Source organism: Electrona antarctica, assembly GCF_951216825.1.
Source record: "Electrona antarctica genome assembly, chromosome: 9".
NCBI classification, from domain to species: domain Eukaryota; kingdom Metazoa; phylum Chordata; class Actinopteri; order Myctophiformes; family Myctophidae; genus Electrona; species Electrona antarctica.
In genome coordinates, this window is record NC_136790.1 from 37,392,398 (window position 1) to 37,411,768 (window position 19,371).

The 19,371-nt window shown below is 40.4% G+C and overlaps 1 protein-coding gene across 1 annotated transcript; it reads right to left on the minus strand.

Annotated features, from left to right (window-relative positions):
- Positions 1 to 4,128: 4,128 nt before the first annotated feature.
- LOC306929551 (LETM1 domain-containing protein LETM2, mitochondrial-like) lies at positions 4,129 to 16,114 on the minus strand. Its single transcript, XM_079510126.1, has 12 exons — positions 15,956 to 16,114; positions 12,295 to 12,364; positions 11,307 to 11,597; positions 9,634 to 9,796; positions 9,033 to 9,176; positions 8,662 to 8,802; positions 8,125 to 8,328; positions 6,767 to 6,886; positions 6,136 to 6,255; positions 5,751 to 5,855; positions 5,490 to 5,567; positions 4,129 to 5,346 (listed from the first exon to the last, which is right to left on the minus strand). Exons 2-12 carry the CDS (start codon positions 12,339 to 12,341, stop codon positions 5,293 to 5,295), a joined length of 1,467 nt encoding a protein of 488 aa, XP_079366252.1. The 5' UTR covers positions 12,342 to 12,364; positions 15,956 to 16,114; the 3' UTR covers positions 4,129 to 5,292.
- Positions 16,115 to 19,371: the final 3,257 nt, after the last annotated feature.

Genomic DNA, 19,371 nt, shown 5'->3' on the forward strand with positions numbered 1-19,371 from the left:
TGTGTTTATAAATTATGCACAATTAGGGGCCGGAGTGTAGACCCATGGACCAATGGACATACTGGCCCCTTTTCCACTGGTTGGGAACCGGTTCAGTTCTTTTTTGTTCTTAGTCCATGAGCCAGACCTCCAAAATTGGAACGTTAATTATGAATTGAGTGGGCAAAACCATACTCACATTAAATTGTTTATAGGATCAATATATGTAAATTAATATATGATAACTCTTCCACGGTATAGATTTTTCATATTTTCAATTGTTTGCATATTTTCTTATATAATGCCTAATTTGCATATATAAATTAAAATAAATTGTAATAACAATAAATCATTGTCTAAATTGAAGTAATCAACTGGGGAAGTTTCATGGTGATAACAATTTAATATAGGTATGGTTTTGCACATTCAATTCATAATTAACTGTCCAATTTTGGAGCTCTGGCTCATGAACTAAGATCCAAAAAGAACTGAACCGGTGAAAAAGCCTCTGTTTACTTTCTTTACGCCTGCCAAAGTCCAGACCAAATAAAAGTCTATAGTGCATCAGTGGGTGGGTTTGTTGACTAATATTGAAATGTTTGGAACCGACAAATGCTATTACAGACCTTATTGTCTAGCGACAAAAAGAAAATCAACCAGGCAAAAAATAATAATGTAAAGTAGGCTTGTGCTTCAAAGAAGGTGGGACTGGAATACTAAAGACAAGGCGGCGAACAGAGCACTCAAAGGGTTAACCTTTTGAGTGCTTGGATCGCTGCCTTGTCTTTAGACTCTATTGTCTATTGCATAGCCCATTTATCTCTCTGGTTAACTCTGTTAACCAAAATTTATTCACAAGGATAAAGCAATCCATAACTATTGATATACAGTATCCACTTAGGATCAAACAGGGGTGAAAGGTTAGAAGCCGTGTCCAACAAGACGTTTTTTTTTTTCCGTTTTTTTTTTCTGTTGACCCATCTCTTAAATTCAATTTAATTTTATTAGTGTCAAGTCACAACAAGTTGTCTCAAGACACTTTACAGGTAGAGCAGAGACGCGACAGAGATCCCACCTATAGCAAGCAATTTTGTGACAGAATTATAATTGTAAGGGTCCTGGGAGAGACACTCTGTAATGACTCACTTGGGCCACATAATACGCTCTAGCCTGACAGCGCGTCACGTGTTCGAGTCCTGTTCATGCCGACCTTTGCTGCATGTCTCACACCGTCTCTCTCCCTCTTTCCTGTCAATCTCCACTTGTATCTATCAATAAAGGCAGAAAAGCCAATAAAAAAAAGCTCTCAGAGCACACAATTCGAAACTGGCTCCTGCAAACTAATTAAGTTAACAGCCCGTCCCATTTTTCTATAGCAGGGCTGCCCAAAAGGTAGATCGTGATCTACCAGTAGATCAGAAAGGCTTTGCAGGTAGATCGCATGACATGGCCCTAAAATATATATAATTAAAAAAGGAAAAGGGCATCTGCCACTTGAATTAAGGTGACTTAATTGATTAACATCAAATGGGGCCTGTCAGCTCAAACCCACAATGCAATACTTTGTTTTCAAGACAAAACAGTACCAATTCCATTTCCGTCCGCTATTTCCCGTTCCAAGTGCGTTTGTCTTATGTAACACCAGCGCCGCTATTCCAAAGCCCCTTCAGGTACATTTTTTAACTATTTTCAGCAATGATATAATATTTTTTGGGTGGGTAGACCTTGTTGCGCTGGTCATTTTGAAAGTAGCTCTCAAGTCAAAAAGGTGCGGGCACCCCTGTTCTATAGCCTACTGTACATATTTTCCCTTATTTTCTAAGTGTATATGATTTTCTTTTTGCATAGAAGTGTATATCTGTATGTCTTTAAATGTTCTGATGAATTGAAAATGGATGACCTTGTCTTCAATCCACTGTGAATCCCTTTAAGCAGCACTTGTTCAAGTGACAAGTTGTTAAATTGCACTCCTTTCCTTAGAATGATCAAGATTTATGATTCACTGGTACTGTATTGCAAGTACTTCATTCATCCCAAGGTTAAATTAGGTGTTACAGCAGCCCTCATAGATACACCAATGTGTTAAAAATAGCTTGGTAACACTTTATATAAAGGTCGTCTTTATAATGCCTTATAAGCTCATTTATAATGCATTATAATGTGCTTATAAAGGCATTATAACACTCGTAATAAATGTTTGTAATCATGTATAACAACTTATAACCACGTTTATAACATATACATATTATAAGTGCTGGTCATAATGCATTATTATGCTCAGTGGAACAGCACATTATAACTATAACTTAGGTGGTTATAAAGGCACAGAGAAGTGCTGTAATGTCTGTGTCATAATGCATTATAACCAATGTGTTTATTAAATGGAATAATGGAAAGTTGTCACTTTACTTAAGGTCACACAAAATGCTTTTTATATATGTGATGTATTCCCATGCTTTTTGTTCTTGCTTAATGTAAATCGCTCTGGATTAAGAGCGTCTGCTAAATGCCTAAATTGTAAAGTCATGCTATAGGGTATTATAAAATGATACAACTGCTAATAACCATTAAAGAATGTTGCCACTTTACTTTACTCAAAGTCCTGCTGTAGCATATTAGATGTTTATAAGACATTATTCCAATGAATAAACAAAATGGTTATAATGCATTATGACAGACATTACAGCACTTCTCTATGTGCCTTTATAACCAAGTTATAATGTGCTGTTCCACTGAGCATAATGCATTATAATATGTTTAAAGGTGGTTATGTTGTTATACATGATTATAAACATTTATAACGAGTGTTATGCCTTAGAAGCACATTTATAATGCATTATAAATGTGTTATAATGCATTATAAAGACGACCTTAATATAAAGTGTTACCAATAGGGTTTCAAATCATGTTCACTTTTACTTGTGGTGTATTATGAAATCGAGAGAGATGGGAAAATATTAAAAAGAAACACAGGCCAGCACAATTTGATGGGATAACCAATTTATTTTACTCCAGCACAGAGCTGGAAATGAGCAGAATGCTACTTTTCTTTCCAGATGTGTGAACCATATTACAAAAAGTAATTCATAATCAATACCCTCACAGTATATTTCATTTGGACAGTAGTATTTCCATGGGCAGAGCAGCAGGAATGCTGCAATTTTACATTTATGATGTCAGGTTGTTGGGCGCAATGCAATTCCATAAAGTCAGTAGGGTTATATTTACACTTCTGAAACAAATCAGATAATTGTCAGTTGTGAGATTGGGCTCAATATCAAAAGACTTCAGGGAACTACATGCCGTATTGAAATAATCAGCACGTTTCTAAAACATATAATACAGGATGACATCTAAGTCAGTGGTTCTCAAAGTGGGGTCTAGGTCCTTAAGGGAGTTCCATGGGGTCCCCAGCAGTCAGTGGTTCTCAACGTGGGGTCTAGGTCCTTAAGGGAGTTCCATGGGGTCCCCAGCAAGACCCGTTTCATTTTCCAGATTTAGAAAATAGCCAACGGATTGCAAGTTGACGCTTGTGAATTGGCTATTTTATAACATAAACTGCTCTGTATCCAAAAGCAGCAGAGGCAAAAGCAACATTTAGTTGTATTGTCATTATATTTATGTTGGTTAAGAGGACAGGGAGAAAAGCCTCCAGCTTTCAAGTCACACCATGCAATGATTTATGAAAATCCTACCACCTCTGCTACTGACTACTAAATAGTATGGTTTAGACCAGTTGTTGTCAAAGTGGGGTACGGGTGGGAAAAAAAGTTCGATATAGTAGGCATCACAATCGGTTAAACCACGTTATGCCTATTTTAGACTTTGGCCATTTGAAAATAGCAGATCTGCAAGCTCACAATGTGATGAGGTGTGAGCTAGTAGAGCTTTCAAAAGATTTTGACTGCTCTTTTTTCCCTTTACACCAAATCTCTTTGCCAAACATAGCAAAACGATTGTCTTTGTCTTGTGAGCTGGTACATCTGCTACTTTTGTCCAGAGTAGGGACGATGTGCTCCACAATCAATACAGATATTAGCTCTGAAGAGCATTTCTTAAGTTCTCTTGACCAATCAATACTAGTTCTCAACCATTTCATTTAATACCAGGGATCAAGACATAGTGGCTTGGGAGTAAGGCTTGCCTCTCTTTTGTTTTTACCCCAGATGTTTTCATTTACAAAAAATAAATAAATTATATCGACTGCAATAGAAATCTTTATACACTGGCTGCAAAATACAGCAACTACTCCCTTTAGCAGCACTTGTTCAAGTGACAGGTCGTTAAGGTCGTTAAGGTCGTTAAATTGCACTCCTTAGAACAGGGGTGGGCAACTTTGACGATGCAGAGGGCCACTATAGTTCCACTCTCACTCCCTAGGGCCATATATTACTGTCGTAGCAAAAATAGCCGATCTACAAGCTCAAACCGCGTCGCAGCGCGACGCGTTTTGAGCTTGTAGATCGGCTATTTTTGCTATATTCGAATTTGAATCTTGAATTTTTGCTATTTTTGAATTGGAATCCTGAAAATTAACATTTTTATGTAATTTCAAATGCCTTTAATTATACTTGGGTTGAAGCAATGAGCTACTAATTTAGACTGAAGTAATAAAAGCGGGTCATGTTTGCATGTTGTGGAATAGTAACAGCTGAAACCAATATTATATCAGTATTCTGACATCAACCTGAGGGCCACATTAAGTGAAGGTGGGGGCCGCATGTGGCCCTCGGGCTGCCAGTTGCCCACCCCTGCCTCAGAATGATCAAGATTTATGATTCACTTGTCTGATTCCAAATAATCAGACCAATGCTTCAGGTCTTTAAAGAATCATTCTACAGACATGTAAATGTCCAAGTAACCTCTGCTAAACAAATACTTTGTAGGTGGAAACCCGCAAAGAACACTAGCTCAACATTTACTGTGTAAATAAAAAGGCACTTCTATATGCAGTCTCTGTTTACATACAGTACATAACACACTGAAGCCAATGTAATCTGTTACAGTACATATGAGGTAATGCCAGTAGTAATAGCAGGACTGGTCTGTACATCCTATTTACAAATATATATATGTTACAGTGCAAAATTCCCCCCAGTGAAGTTCTCTTCCCAAACAAGAACCTTTGGTTCTGGTATGTTCTTGAAGCAGCAGATCTTCCAGGATGAAAAGAAGCCTATGTGAAGAATGGAGTTACCGTTCACGTGGAACAGCTCAGCTCCAGTGATGTTGGATCAGGATTTAGGAGACATTTGACATGGTAAACCGTTCCCCTGCACAGGTCTCGCAATGAGCTGAAAATCACTATAGACTTCACATTCCTTTAGCTGCCATCTGAGCTTGTTGGGCCAATTCTGCACCTTTGGCCTAGAGGGAGAGGAGAAAGAGATAAGAACAAACAAAACAAAAATGTTAGATTGGATTTAGAAAGGAAACCTTGAATAAGATATTGAAGTCGAGTGCGATTTCTGTGCACCGTTTAAAGTGACAAGCATGTGATAGAAACGTACATGGATCAGCTGGGCTTCCATGGATGGCATGTCCTGTGAGACATCCAGAATCCTAGCCGGGTCCAATATGTGCTCCATCTACAAAACAAGCAAGTTGAACAGTTTCACACGGTCCAAGTTTGAATAAAGCCTCGTGAATTGTTCATCACACGACTGCGTCGCTTGGCAAGCGACACCTCTATGCTATGGAGTATAAATTAGGTTTGAGATGGAGGCCTACATAAAGTAGTAAGAAGCCTCTACGAGGATGAGTTGTGCTACCTTTCTGTCCATGAGGACCAGGGCAGGGTCCACCATGACTTGTGAGGCTGAAAACGACTCGTCTTTCACTGGAGCTTCATCCTCCTTAGGAACCACCGTAACGCTCTGCAAAACAGCAGTGGAAAACATTAAACCGGTTTCTTTCTCCGTTTTTTAAGCTGTGGGTCGAGTTGTGATATTGTAAATCTGGTATTTTGGAACATGTCGGAGAACGTTTGAAACTTCCACCTACAATGACTAGCCCAAAGTGATTAAAAATCGGGACACATCGGCTGCATGTTGCCGACTGCAATGTCGCCGGAAAAGTCAAATAAGGACAAACTCATGTATCAGTCAGGCTCAATATATAAAGTATACATATGAAATATAGTGGAATCGTGTATACCTCTAGTTTGGGCACAGCAGGGATGATGGGTGTCTTGGGTTTGAGTTCAGTCAGGTACATGGCACGAGATAGCAGCAGCAGAGATGGAGGAACCTTCTCTGTCAGGTGGAGATCCAACCACTGCAAAGATACAAGGGTTCATTGATTATCTGACAACCAAAAAACCCAGGAACACACTAAAAGACAATAAAATCCCAGTATTCACATTTCTGCCTCCACGCCTCCCACAGTACGTCCTCCAGTGTGACTCGGAAATCGCATCCCAAAAGTTAATTTGCTTTTAGAGGAGAGAGAGGCGCCAGAGTGGTCATCTGTGTGACAAGTAACTGCCGTCACTTCAAATTACGCTGACTGAGCGAGGACCGTTCCCATTCCTTAAAGCAACTCAAGTGATTTCTCTGTCCTCACCTCTCCTCCTCACACAGATGCAGGGCTACGGCACAATGAAATGATGCGAGTGGCGGACGCGTGGGTGGAAGATTGAGTATCAAGATCTGGCTAAACCCGCTCTTTGGAGAAACATAGCCGTCTCAGCTAAATGAGAAGAATCTTTGTAAAAGAAAGGATGGATTCAAGGGGTTGAGGAGGGTTGAAAAACAAGACAAAACAAAAACAAGACATGGTACGGTACCTGATGTAGTTGCTCATGGAGCTGCTGGTTTGTCAGACCCAGTGACCTCATTCCTCTGCTGTGGCACGCCGACTGCAGCTCCGACACGCTCAGTGCAGACACGCCCTCCTTAGCGATCATCTAGAGAAACACACACATTTGCATTAGTATACTTGTGAGGACATCCAATATCTTAGGATGGCAATTTAATGAATATCATCATTTATTTATTTTTTACAAAACGTTAAAGCTATTTTTAACCATAACCTTAAAGCCGAAAATAGCAGAGCTACAACTACATTGTTTTCTGGTGCGACACACCTAGTGTAAATCAGGCATAATTCTAACCCTAACCCCTAAAAACTAACCTCTAAATGTCGAATCCTAACCATAACTTGAAAAAGTAAGCCTAACTCTAAACATTGATGACCATTAACACAACCATTTATTTTGAGAGGTCCAGGAAAATGATCCTCACAATGTCTATTTCTGAAATTCTACTACTCTTGGGTCTTGTGGGGACATTTGTCCCTCCGATGTATAGTATTACAAGTACACAGACTACACAGAGTTATATAACTGTGCCGTATCAAGTCAAGAAAGAACACCTTGTTCCTTTCTACCTCTTGGTTACGTCTGCAGACATGAATGTTAATGATTTAAACTTGGATGCGCGCCACAGCAATAGCCGATTTACAAGCTCACAATTTATCACGATGCATTACATTGTGAGCTTGTTGAGCTGCTATTTACGAACGACACAGACACAAGGAAGTATAAATCAAGATTAAGGATATTGTGCGTAATTGTTAAGTCTAGTCTACCAAAGCTTCACATTTAAAATGAAAACAGAGCCTCTGGGGTGAGGTTCTTTACAAGTGCATCTCAACGTTTATGTGCACATAGGAGATACACTATGTACCAGCACAGTGAAAGTAGACAGCCGACTTTTTTGTTTTGTTTTTTACAAAAAGCAGACTTGTGGAGCCAGACAACCAGAGATCTCCATCTAACGATACATTGAATACAAATTCAATGTACAGACAACGGAGAAACCCAGCGTAACAAACCCACGTTAGTCGTTTTTGTATACCAGCACCTAATAAAAGGCTTAAAATGTCTGCGCTGCTCCAGTGTCCACTCCTTGTTCCTGTGATGCACCAGACCAACAGTTCCAGGCTTGAGGCGCGTTGGTAGATTCCCTTGGTTCAGTGACGTTATAGCTTACTCATTAAATGTAGATGTCACCAGACGTTAATATTAGGAGCAAGAGATCTCTGGTCATCTGGCTGTTGTACAGCCAAGTTGTCCCGTGTCAAAAACACCAGATCTACAAGCTCACACGTGTTGCTGCAGCTGTTCCGAGTGGTTGCTCTCACCTCATCGTCAGCCTTGATGCTCCTGAGCTTCATGAGCAGGTGGAAGCGCAGCAGGTTGTTGGTTCCTATGGGCTGCAGCTCCAGCAGCTTACACAGCACCACCAGCTGGCTGCGCTCCAGATGCTCCAGAGTCAGCTCATCCTCAAACAGCTTGGAGAACTGCACAATGTCACGGGTGGAAGGCTGCTCCCCTGTGTGACGCACCTGGAACATGACACACACACACACACAGTTTGTCTACAGTTGTACATGTGTGGGACTCATATCTGCCCTGTACCTGATGATATTGGGACACTCAAGTCTTTTGAAAATCTATTAGCAATTTCAGTATGATTACACAATTAAATAAGATCTATATTTGCATCAGCAAGCCACACCGTCGTATGAATACAAGTGTATAAATTAGGCTCAAGTCATCCAAATAGCAGGGAGAGACATAAAGACAAGTAACTTTCGGTAAATAATGTTTTTGGTTTGGTTTGTTTGTTTTTTGGGTGTAGTGTGTGTTCATATGCAGACAGTCAGGTGCAGACTGACCTTCTGGACGTAGCTGGAGAAGCGGTTGGTCTCGTCTCCCACCGCCTGGGCCTTGTTCCTACTGGCCATCTCAGTGATGGTCTCCTGGAGGAACTTGGCCAGCTCCAGCTTAGCAGCCAGACCCTTCTTCTGCTTCTCCTCCTGACCATGCAAAGACAAACACAAATCCAGTGTTTCATTTCAGATTCTGATCCTAATTTATGATTTCAAAATACAGCCAGAATGTCAAACAAACCGAACATACTGCCAAAATAGACCATTTACGAGCTCACGTCGCATTGCGGCGCGTAGCGAGCTTGTGGATTGGCGATTTTTGACAAGGAGGGGAAAATAGGAGGGATCCAAGTACAGACCCCTGGCGATCAACATACCTTCTTGGACTCTGTCTCAAAGGTGGACGGCAGCATTTCAGGGAAGAGTTTGAGGAAGACGGGCAGGAGGAACTCCATGAAGGGAACGATGATGAAGACCGTGAAGGGAACCAGACGGAACAGATCTGCACAGGTCCTCATAAACTGGAGACACAAAAAATACAATGACATTAAAGACATTACTGTTCCTGTCCAAATGACTCCTACTTTAACTCTGACCAAACAGACGGGGTCAAAAGGCACAACTCCAGTCCCAGTCTTCAGAGGGTGGTATTATACCCCGTTCGCTGTTTTTATTCAAATTAATTTGATTGACTAAGCCGCAGATTTGAACCGGAAAAACATGTGAAGGGGTCACATGTGTTTCCGGTTAAAATGCTGCCTCATAAAACTACACGTCTGACATTTGTTAAAACAAACTGCATTAAAATCGGTTGACAGTTCAGTGAGTTATGAATTTTATTGTGTAGAGTCCCCCTGCTTCAATAGACCGCACCAATATGGCAGTCACGATCTTGCACAGCTCCAATGAGGTATCTACGTGCATATTTCTATGGTTGCCAAAATAAATAGCATTTAATAAATAAAATGTGTTACTTACTCGTCTACGCTCTCTCCTGGTGAGGTTGTGTCCGTGCAGTAACCTCCAGACCATGCTGGATGCGATTTTGGTGTCTATAGCCAGCAGTCTGAAGCCATTGTAGTAATGCTGTAGCTCCTCCACAATCCTCTTACTCAAAGGCTTCCTGGCCTCCACCAACAGCCTGGCAAAAAGGAATGTATTGTTTAGTCCCCACAGGAATCCGCAGAAAAAAAGTCTTGATTCCGCTGCGAACATTCCTAATTCAGCAGACAACAATCCTTGATTCCGCGGCTTAGTTAATATTCCGGACATTAATTTATTTAACCTAAAATGACCAGTTATCAAGCCATTTCTTGATAATAGATACAATTAATTGTAATTATGGATGAGTCATAATAATCAAAGATTCCAATAATCATTTTTGGGGATCGATTATTATTATTCATGTTTTATTTGTTTTGGTTGCAAAGGTTGTCATTCAAACCCTGCCCACAGTAACTACAGTTTAGACTAGAGGATACTTCATGTGGGTGTAATATTTATTCTTTTCTGCTTTAGCAGTGTCAATTTGTCATTGTCAGGACATGGATTCAGTAGGAACCATTTATACAGATTCCGTTTCAGAAGGAATCTTTTAGAGGACGGACCGTCGTTTCGGTCCGCGCCTTATTTATGTCCCCTCAGGACATAAATAAACACAACACATAAATAATAAAGTGTTGTCAGACACCTCACCATGTACAAATCCCTATTATAGTACCTAGACTACCTACTGGTAGTAATAAGTAACTTTGTCATGTTATATTCCACTATTCCGCGGGTGGTCGAGAATTCCACGGACGGCTTTGAAATCAGCTGTAAATTCCGTGAGCGCAGAATCGCGGATTCCTGTGGAGACTAATTATTGAGATTAACGATATCACAGTTTAATCGCACACACACACACACACACACACACACACACACACACACACACACACACACACACACACACACACACACACACACACACACACACACACACACACACACACACACACACACACACACACACACACACACACACACACACACACACACACACACACACACACACACACACACACACACACACACACACACACACGTCTAAATTACTTGTTTGCCTTTTGCTTGTCAAACTAAAATTGCACATTTTTAACACACGTCTTCTCTTCTGGGGGTCCCTGCGGCACACCACATTTTCAGATGGGGGTCCATGGCCAAATACATTTGGCAATCATTTTGGCATGAAAACGTGTGAGAACTACACTGATTTAGAAGGCCTTTTTAGAATGGGGATAATTGTCACAGGAAAAAGGGGAATATCCCCACTCTTAATAAAGTTTGAGTTTCTTTATTTCATGAAATCACATGCAGCAGCAGTGGAAACGAACACGTTTCGGCACGCAGGCCTTCCTCAGCGTTTCAAACTCCGGCACACAGGAAGGCCTGTGTGCCGAAACGTGTTCGTTTCTCTAGGTGGACTGCTGCTGCATGTGATTTCATGAAATAAAGAAACTCAAACTTTATTAAGAGAGTGTGGATATTCCCCTTTTTCCATTGATCTTCAAGAATCTGCACCCATCAGCTACAGAGACTCCACTTGACTCGCTGAGTAGAGCGCGCCTTCACCTATAACGGTTTTGTTGTGATAATTGTCACAGGCCTACCTGTCAACGGCACCGCTGCTGGCCGATGCTTCGGTCTGTGGGGGGGTGGGCTTGGCCTCGTCCAGCCTGTCATATGACCGGTGGAAGAAGCGCACTGGAGCGTAGCCTAGATGATGTCGATGAGCCTCTGTAGTGGTGGGTCCAAACACTTGAGGTCTGTGGTTCTGTGAAGGTGGTGCGGTCCAGTTAACTGGTCTACGGTGCTGTGTGATAGTCTCAGACAGTGGACCACTTTGAGACACGGACATGAGACGCGCATGGTGCTGGTGTCTGGAGATTAAATGTGACCCCCTGTGAGAAAAACAAACAAAAACAGACAAGCATTAAAGCCCCGTTATACTTTGTTATGCACCAAAAATAGCCGATATGTTTATATATATATATATATATATATATATATATACACACACACACACGTGTATTCACACAGAGATTTCGGTGCGTGACACAGGCGTGCAACAAGTGTTAGCATTAGTTCAGCTAACGACACCACATGTCAAGCATCATTCATGCAAGTTCAACCAATAAACTAGGAGAACAAATGAAAGAAGAAAAAAGTAAAACAATCATTAAACCCTATAATTATAATTCATTGCATACCAAAACGAAATGTACATTTCAGATAACACCAAATGCCACCTATCATTTATTACTAGTAAATATGCATGGACAATTTGGCCATAGCTAATAAAGTGCTACAGTGTAGCCAGTAGTACGTGTTGTCTCATTATTAGCACTTATTTTGGAGTAGAACGCTTCAGAAGCATTTCCCCTTGGAATTTACCCAACACCATACCAGCACCTAGTCAGTGTAAAATTCTAATACTTCCAAGTCGGCCATCCCACCCATGACCCAAAATGTAATTATAAAACAAAATGCAGGACACCAGAGAATATTAATTCAACCATTGAGTCTTGTGCAAATAGTTTGTACACTCCAAGTTAAATTAACTCTGAGGATTTTACTGTTGTGGCTGAAGTCTTTTACCTTGAACGACTCACAGCTACCAGGACTTGGGATCCAAACACAGCCATGGTGGGGAGCAGGTCTAAAGGTCCTGGAGGTTAAAAGATTCATATAACAGTCAGTTCAAGTATGCGTTGTCAGTCTGATGTTATGGTTGACATTACAAAACATAAACACAAAACCTTTTCAAAAAGTATCACATAATATAAAAAGGGTTATAATCCTCTAACACTATAGATTGTGCTGTAAATTCAATGTATCTATTTTGGGCAGCAATGTGCAATAGCAATGTGCAGAGACACTATCTGGTTATTATCAGTAGGTCACCGGTTTGACCCTTGGCTCAAAGTGCCCCTGAGCAAGACACTTAACCCTTAACCCGCAATGCCTGCTTGCTGAATACAGAAAAGACACCCCTCCGCCCAAGTCTAATTACCTTAATTACGGTAGCCTACCTTCAGAACAAGACAAAACAGAATGATACAGCAGAAGTAAGACAGGTTTGTCTGCTTTTCTGGTTTCTACGTGTTAAACTTTAACAGGACCCTTTAACAGTTAAAGGGTCCCTGAGCAAGACACTTAGGGCAGTATTATGCGTGTCTTAAGTACCAGGTCTTATTACTTAACTTAAGACCTGGAGGCATGGTCAATGCTGTTTGGCCACTCAGAATAGCCAAATGGCATTGATCACGCCTCCAGGTCTTAAGTTAAGTAATAAGACCTGGTACTTAAGATATGCATAATACTGCCCTTAATCTCTGAATGAATCATCTGCCGTGTGAGGAATTTCCCCTCCCCCAGGGGTGATACAATACTCCATAGGCAACTCATGGCCTAAATTCAGTACAGAAAATGTACAAGATTGGTGGTACGGTGGTACCACTGGTACATTTGTCTTGTTTGGCTGCTGGTGTCAATTTGTTGTTTGTGAAGGGCAGGAAGCAGGGAGATGACCTGGCTTTGTTTGTTTGTTTACAACATGTAAGCCAGAGTGACACCACTGAAGCAGCAAAGTCCCCCCTCGGATGGGTGGGAACGTGCCTTTGCCTTGTTTATAGAGCACTTATGCACTTTAATTGTAAATTGTTATGATGGCCAACGGAAGGTTAAAGATTGTGGTGTCAAGATGAGTTAATCAAAAGATGAGTTAATAAATCAATAGATGGTCACAATATCTTAAGGACCTGAGAATGAGGAAACTCAGGAATGATTTGCTCTGTTGCTTGTTTTTGTATTTATTTTTAAATCGGTCATTAATTCACAGATGTGACCCGATGTTTTTTTTTTTAAATCACCTTTCATTTACCATACACTTGTCTTTTAGAAACTGGAACTGCCATGTTACTAGAACTACCCAGTAGAGGTATAACTATAACACAAACAGACATCTCATTTATTGTCAATGGATTGTGCATTGCAACAGGACTCAGGAGTACAGATTAATAAATGTGACAAAACACATTAAAATTCCCAAATTAGGAGTGTATCAATATCCAGCAGCAAGCAATAGAAATACAAATAAGAGAAGCAGTGACCTGACCGCTCTGACGAACAATAAATAAAATAATATGTTTTGCAAAGAAACATCCATGTTTTGTTTTTTCGAATAGATTTGGAAACTTAACTTACATTACATTTTCTGACAATATATCAGTCAAAACATCTGTAATATGTGGTCTAGGAATCAAACATTTGGCATCGGTCGGGCTCTATTTGATACCCATAAGTTTGGTTTTCTGAATGATGTTTACTTTAGTGTATTCGCCATTGAAAAGATTGCTATAAAAATGTTACGGTATAATTTACTACTATTATACAATACCTCAGTGTAGTGCTCTATTGTATGCTGTCATTGGCCGGGAATAGGATCAGACTAGTCTGTTGGCTGGAGTCCAGATTCCTTGCAGGTCATTATTACAGAATGTTCTGCAGTGTGAAACCACACCCTCTGTGCTAGCAACACTTGGCTGCAAGGCAGTGGCCCACTTCTTGTCCTTTACTACCTGCAGCTGTTAACTATGTTAACCACTTTCAACAGGACTTGTGTCCCTATAAGGCAGGTCATTTTTAACCATTTTTGAAAAAGCAGGACCAGGTTTAAGTGTGAAGACCAGACGTTCAGGATTGTCCCCGTTACAAGCTTTGTGTCTGTCAGTAAAACACAGCTGTCCCAGGTTTCACCACAATTAAAATATTTGTTTTCAAATGTCCACATAGACGTTTATCATGTTCTGTTGAAAGGTGTGCTAAGCCATTGAGTCTACTTTTTAATTTCACAGTTCACACCCCCAGTTTGATACGCATTAGGCCAAAGACTCCCATTTTATACCATTTATTTTTTACAGTGTACACCCAAAACTACACTGTAAAATCTTCAGTGTTAATGCAACTCTGAGAGTGTAAAACAATGCAACAAAACCTGCAAGGGTCCATTTGTGCACACTGAGATAGACCCATAACGGTTCCATTTGGACCCCTGCTGGTCCCCGGGCACCACGATGAGAACACGTGTGCCTGCCTAGCAATAAAATAATTATCTCATATCCTGATAAAAAATAGATACAGTATACATGTGTGTGCATGAACGTGCACGTTAAACCACCTTCATTAAGTGGTTTTAAAATTAAGTGATAGTTGATTGTATTGGGTGCATCTCTGTGCAACATTGGGGATAAAGCTGTCAAATCAATTAAAAGCGTCACAGCATGTGAGAATAGTCACTCACATCACATGGATTCTATTTGTTTATTTTTCACCCACCACACAGTGTCACACACACCAACCCCACAGGTTGCATCTGCCATCAGTAATCAGTTTCACTTAGTTCTTGCCAATTCAAAGTGTGTGTTTGTTCATTAGCAGGGGTCTCACCAGCTCTTCAATAAACTCAAAATATATATAATTTCAGGTGGGTCAAACCAATTTCTTCACAATCTTCAGTCAGTAAAGTTCCAATTCCAAAATGTCTGCCCATGTCTTTGTTTAATCACTTATATTCTGAATTCTGTCAAAGTTCTCTCTCCTGATGTAAATTCAGGTACACCAGAATGGATGGGGAGACCCGCCATCACACAGATTACTATGGGAAGCCAACACTCATTTTACAAAGAATATCACTTACAGTACAAGTACAGTTCAATCAAATCATACCAATTTTTTTCTTTTTCTGCACAATGGGTAGCCACACCAAATAACCCGATGAATCAGTTTAGGCAGTTCATTTAGTTTTTGCAAAGTATGTATACTATTCATTCATTGAATCAATCAGTCTGTCATGCGGCTCCCTGCATACTGTGTGAATTACTATGAAACAGCGCCCCCGGTGGTGGCATGAGGATGCACACCATTGGCGACAGGTCCACGAGATATCGGCTCACGTGTAAGCTCTATGCTACGTGAATATACTGAATAATAAAAACAGACACGTGAACGTCCTGTCACGATGCACTGTGCCTGTTGTTGTTGATGCCACAAATAATAAATAAATAAATAAAATCAACTAAATCACAACCGACCGCGACTTAACCCGTTGTGTAACGAACGAGCAATCAATCAACCATTACATAAATTCAAGACGAACTCCGTGAACTTTCATAAAACCCAATTCAACCCTGCGTTTTGATATGAAAACAACGGTAAAGCGATTTAAATCAAACTGCTCAAATAAATGAACACAACTTACCTAAGAAACGTTGTCGGGTTGTTGTTTTTAAACTTGTTGCGTTTTATTCGTCATGAAAAGCCAATTTTAGTATTCACTTTGGCCGGTAAATTTCCACCACGTCCTTTACTGTCATGAACGCACACTGCACAATGTCACACAGCAACTTCTCGAAGGAACAGACTACAGACCACGCCTATATTCGAAAACAGCCGAACACCACCGATGACAGCCGATCTACCAGCTCCGAATTTAGTAGATCTACAAGCTCACGACGCGTCGCGGACGCAACACGTTGTGAACTTGTAGATCTGCTGTGTTTTGGCGCGTGACACCGTCGTACGGACGAATCATAAATTAGAATCCACCCCGCCCTCCTCCTATCGTACGGTCGAATCATAAATTAGAACACACCCCGCCCTGCGTCTCGTGCGGCGAGCAAACGTGTGGACGTAAAGGATGACAGACAGCGCTCTCGGCCAATCAAAATGGCAGTAGGCGTGGTCCTCCTCAGAGTGGGGTCTGCCCTTGATACAGGAGGGTGTCACGTTGCATCCAACTGAACTATACTAAGCAATGAAGCATCTATTCTATTCTACAAACAAATCACAATCCTTTAATCCTAGACTAGAGCACTGAGAGACTCACACTTTATGATTTTTACTTTTTGATTAAGATATATTACATTTCATCACTCATTTTACAACCTACACAGTAGGCCAGATCTAGGCCTACACCTTATTCCTGCCTCCTCTGCACTGCAGCCAAGACTGCAGGACTGCAATGCGACTTTACTAGGCTAGGGTACCATATGCATATTATCTGTGTATGGTATTTTAATTTGTCAAATTAAATGACTGAAGGAATGTATGCATGAATCAAATAATAAATCAGTCAGGGGAGTTACCGGTATGCACGTTTGTGAACACTGTTTTTGTATCGTGCTGATCTACTAGGTAACTAGGGGATGTGTGTCTGATGTGATCAGAATAAATTATCCCAGGTCAACAGAGAACTACAAAGAGCTACCGGTAGGCCTACTAATCAATACTAGCCTACTGTATGAATCAATCAGGCCTGACCACCGGCCCTGTCATTGATAACCTACCTGTGGTAGTTACTGCTCGTACCATCACCATGTGGATTTACCTGTGAAAAATGTGGTTGAGAAAGAAGGGTTGTCTGCACACTGTGCTCCCAATCAAATAAACAACGTTTTGACCCTTCCCGGGTCTTCGTCCACCTGTACTGTATGCCACCTGCTCTGACGAAGACCCGGAAGGGTCGAAACGTTGTTTATTTAATAAAAGTTTCCTGGGAGCAGATACACAGTGTGAAGACAACCCTTCTTTCTCATTGTACGTATTTTTTTGTTCAGAACCTGTAGAGCTTTCTGAAATGTGCGTGCTTCCTTTTGGATCCTATCAAAAATGTGGTTGAACCTGACAAATACGTTGATACTCTTTTGCACCAAAGGACAACTTTAGTTTTTTTCAAACAAGGTTCATGTTTTTGGTGGTTATTAGAGAAAGTAGAAGATGAGTGAGTGTTACTTTTTTTTCATTTGCTGCTTTCTTTAGTTTTAGCAATTTTAGCTATTTATTCGAACATGGGGCTAAATATGTATTTTTATTACCAAAGAATATCGTGATTTATTTTTTTATATTTTACTATAGTCCTACTAGACCCCAATAAATTACACCTGGCCACAAAAGATCACGGGATCTATTGAATATGAAGGGTGAGGTAACAAACTGACATTGAGCCTACGACACACAGTATGGCATCCCCCTCGTACCTCTACCTTCACATTCAGTAGATGCTGTGATCTTTTGTGACCAGATGTAATTTCCTGTGGTCTACTATAGTAAATGTTAATAAAGAAATCTGCGTAAAATCTTGAAAAAAAAAAAAAAGAGAGAGACGTATTTAGCCCCATGTTCGAATATGCCCCCGCCCCCCTGTCAAATGAAAAAAACATATAGGCCTACTCATCTTTTACTTTCTCTAATAACAACCTAAAACGTGAAAGTTGGTTGAAAAAAAAACAAAGTTGTAAATACCTGCTGCTGTACCTACCAAGGTGCCACCACCTTTGTATCTGACCTCATGCACCAATATGTCTTCTCTAACGTCATGTACATATACCAGCCCTGATAATGCTACTGGTATGTGTGATACAGTAGGCCTATATTTATATATCTTAGATTTTTGCTTATCCTTGACATTTTCTCGTTTTTTCTTTCTTTTCTCCCTGCTCTCTCATGCCCTCCCCTTCTTTTCACCCAATTCTTTATACCTGTGTGTAAACCTGTGATGTGACAAGATGCTTCTGAAAAAGAAAACGTAGGGAAAGTATTGTGTACTACAAATTAACTAGGATACCAGGTAAACATCAAACCTAGCATCTGTCTAAACTTCTAAAGTCTAAAAGGGCTCCATTTTCGTCACTGCTAAACCCCTTATCCCTAAACTTCTTTGCCTTTTTTGCCTATTTTGAAAAACATTTTTGAATCGTTCAACTAGCCAATCTACATTGACACGTTGTGAGCTTGCAGACTGGCCATTTTAACTATTCAAAAATGTTTTGCAAAATAGTAAAAAAAAAAAAAAAAAAAGGCAAAGAAGTTTAGGGATAAGGGGTTTAGTGGTGACGAAAATGGAGCCCTAAATCATGTCTATCTAAATAACGTGTGGTGTGGAAAAAGTAACCAACATACATCTGCATAACGAGCCATCAAAATAGACAACAAGAAGTGATACAACTGTAGTCCCTACAGAGGGGGGTAGAGTATAAGGTGTCAGGAAAGAGGTGAGTGCTAGGGGGGTGAGGTAGGCCAGACAGTGGTGGAAAATGGAGATTGAGTGTGAAGTTCTGATGGAATGGGAAATCTCAGAGGTCAATCCACACTTTGAGAGCCAGAAGAGAGAATAGTGTAGAATGCTTGGGGTGTTGTCCAGGGTGTTTTGGGGCAAAGTTTGAACTGCCTTCCTGTGTTTGCTGATCCAGGGAGCTACATAAAGCATAATGAAAATGTGAAAATCTTGCCTTCTAAAGGTCACAGTATATCCCCTATATAAAAAATTCCTCAATACGGACAGCCGGTCAGCAAGTGGATTCATGAATGTATGTACAGTTAAGTATATAGACACTATTTTAGGCCAATAAAAAAAACGATATACCAAATGTCCCTCTTTAAACTAAAGAAGCCTGTTGGCTTCCGGAGTCCAGAGGGTGGATATGGGACTGGGTAGTATAATTATGTTTTCTTCCAACCCTATTAAATATAGGTTGGTATTTTGTGGGGAATATAAAATAATAAATGTATACAATATAATAATTTACAATACACCATTCAATATGTATACAATGTGTACATTGTTTGTATGTGTACAACGAGAAGAGGACATTATAAAACGCAACTGAATATGAACAA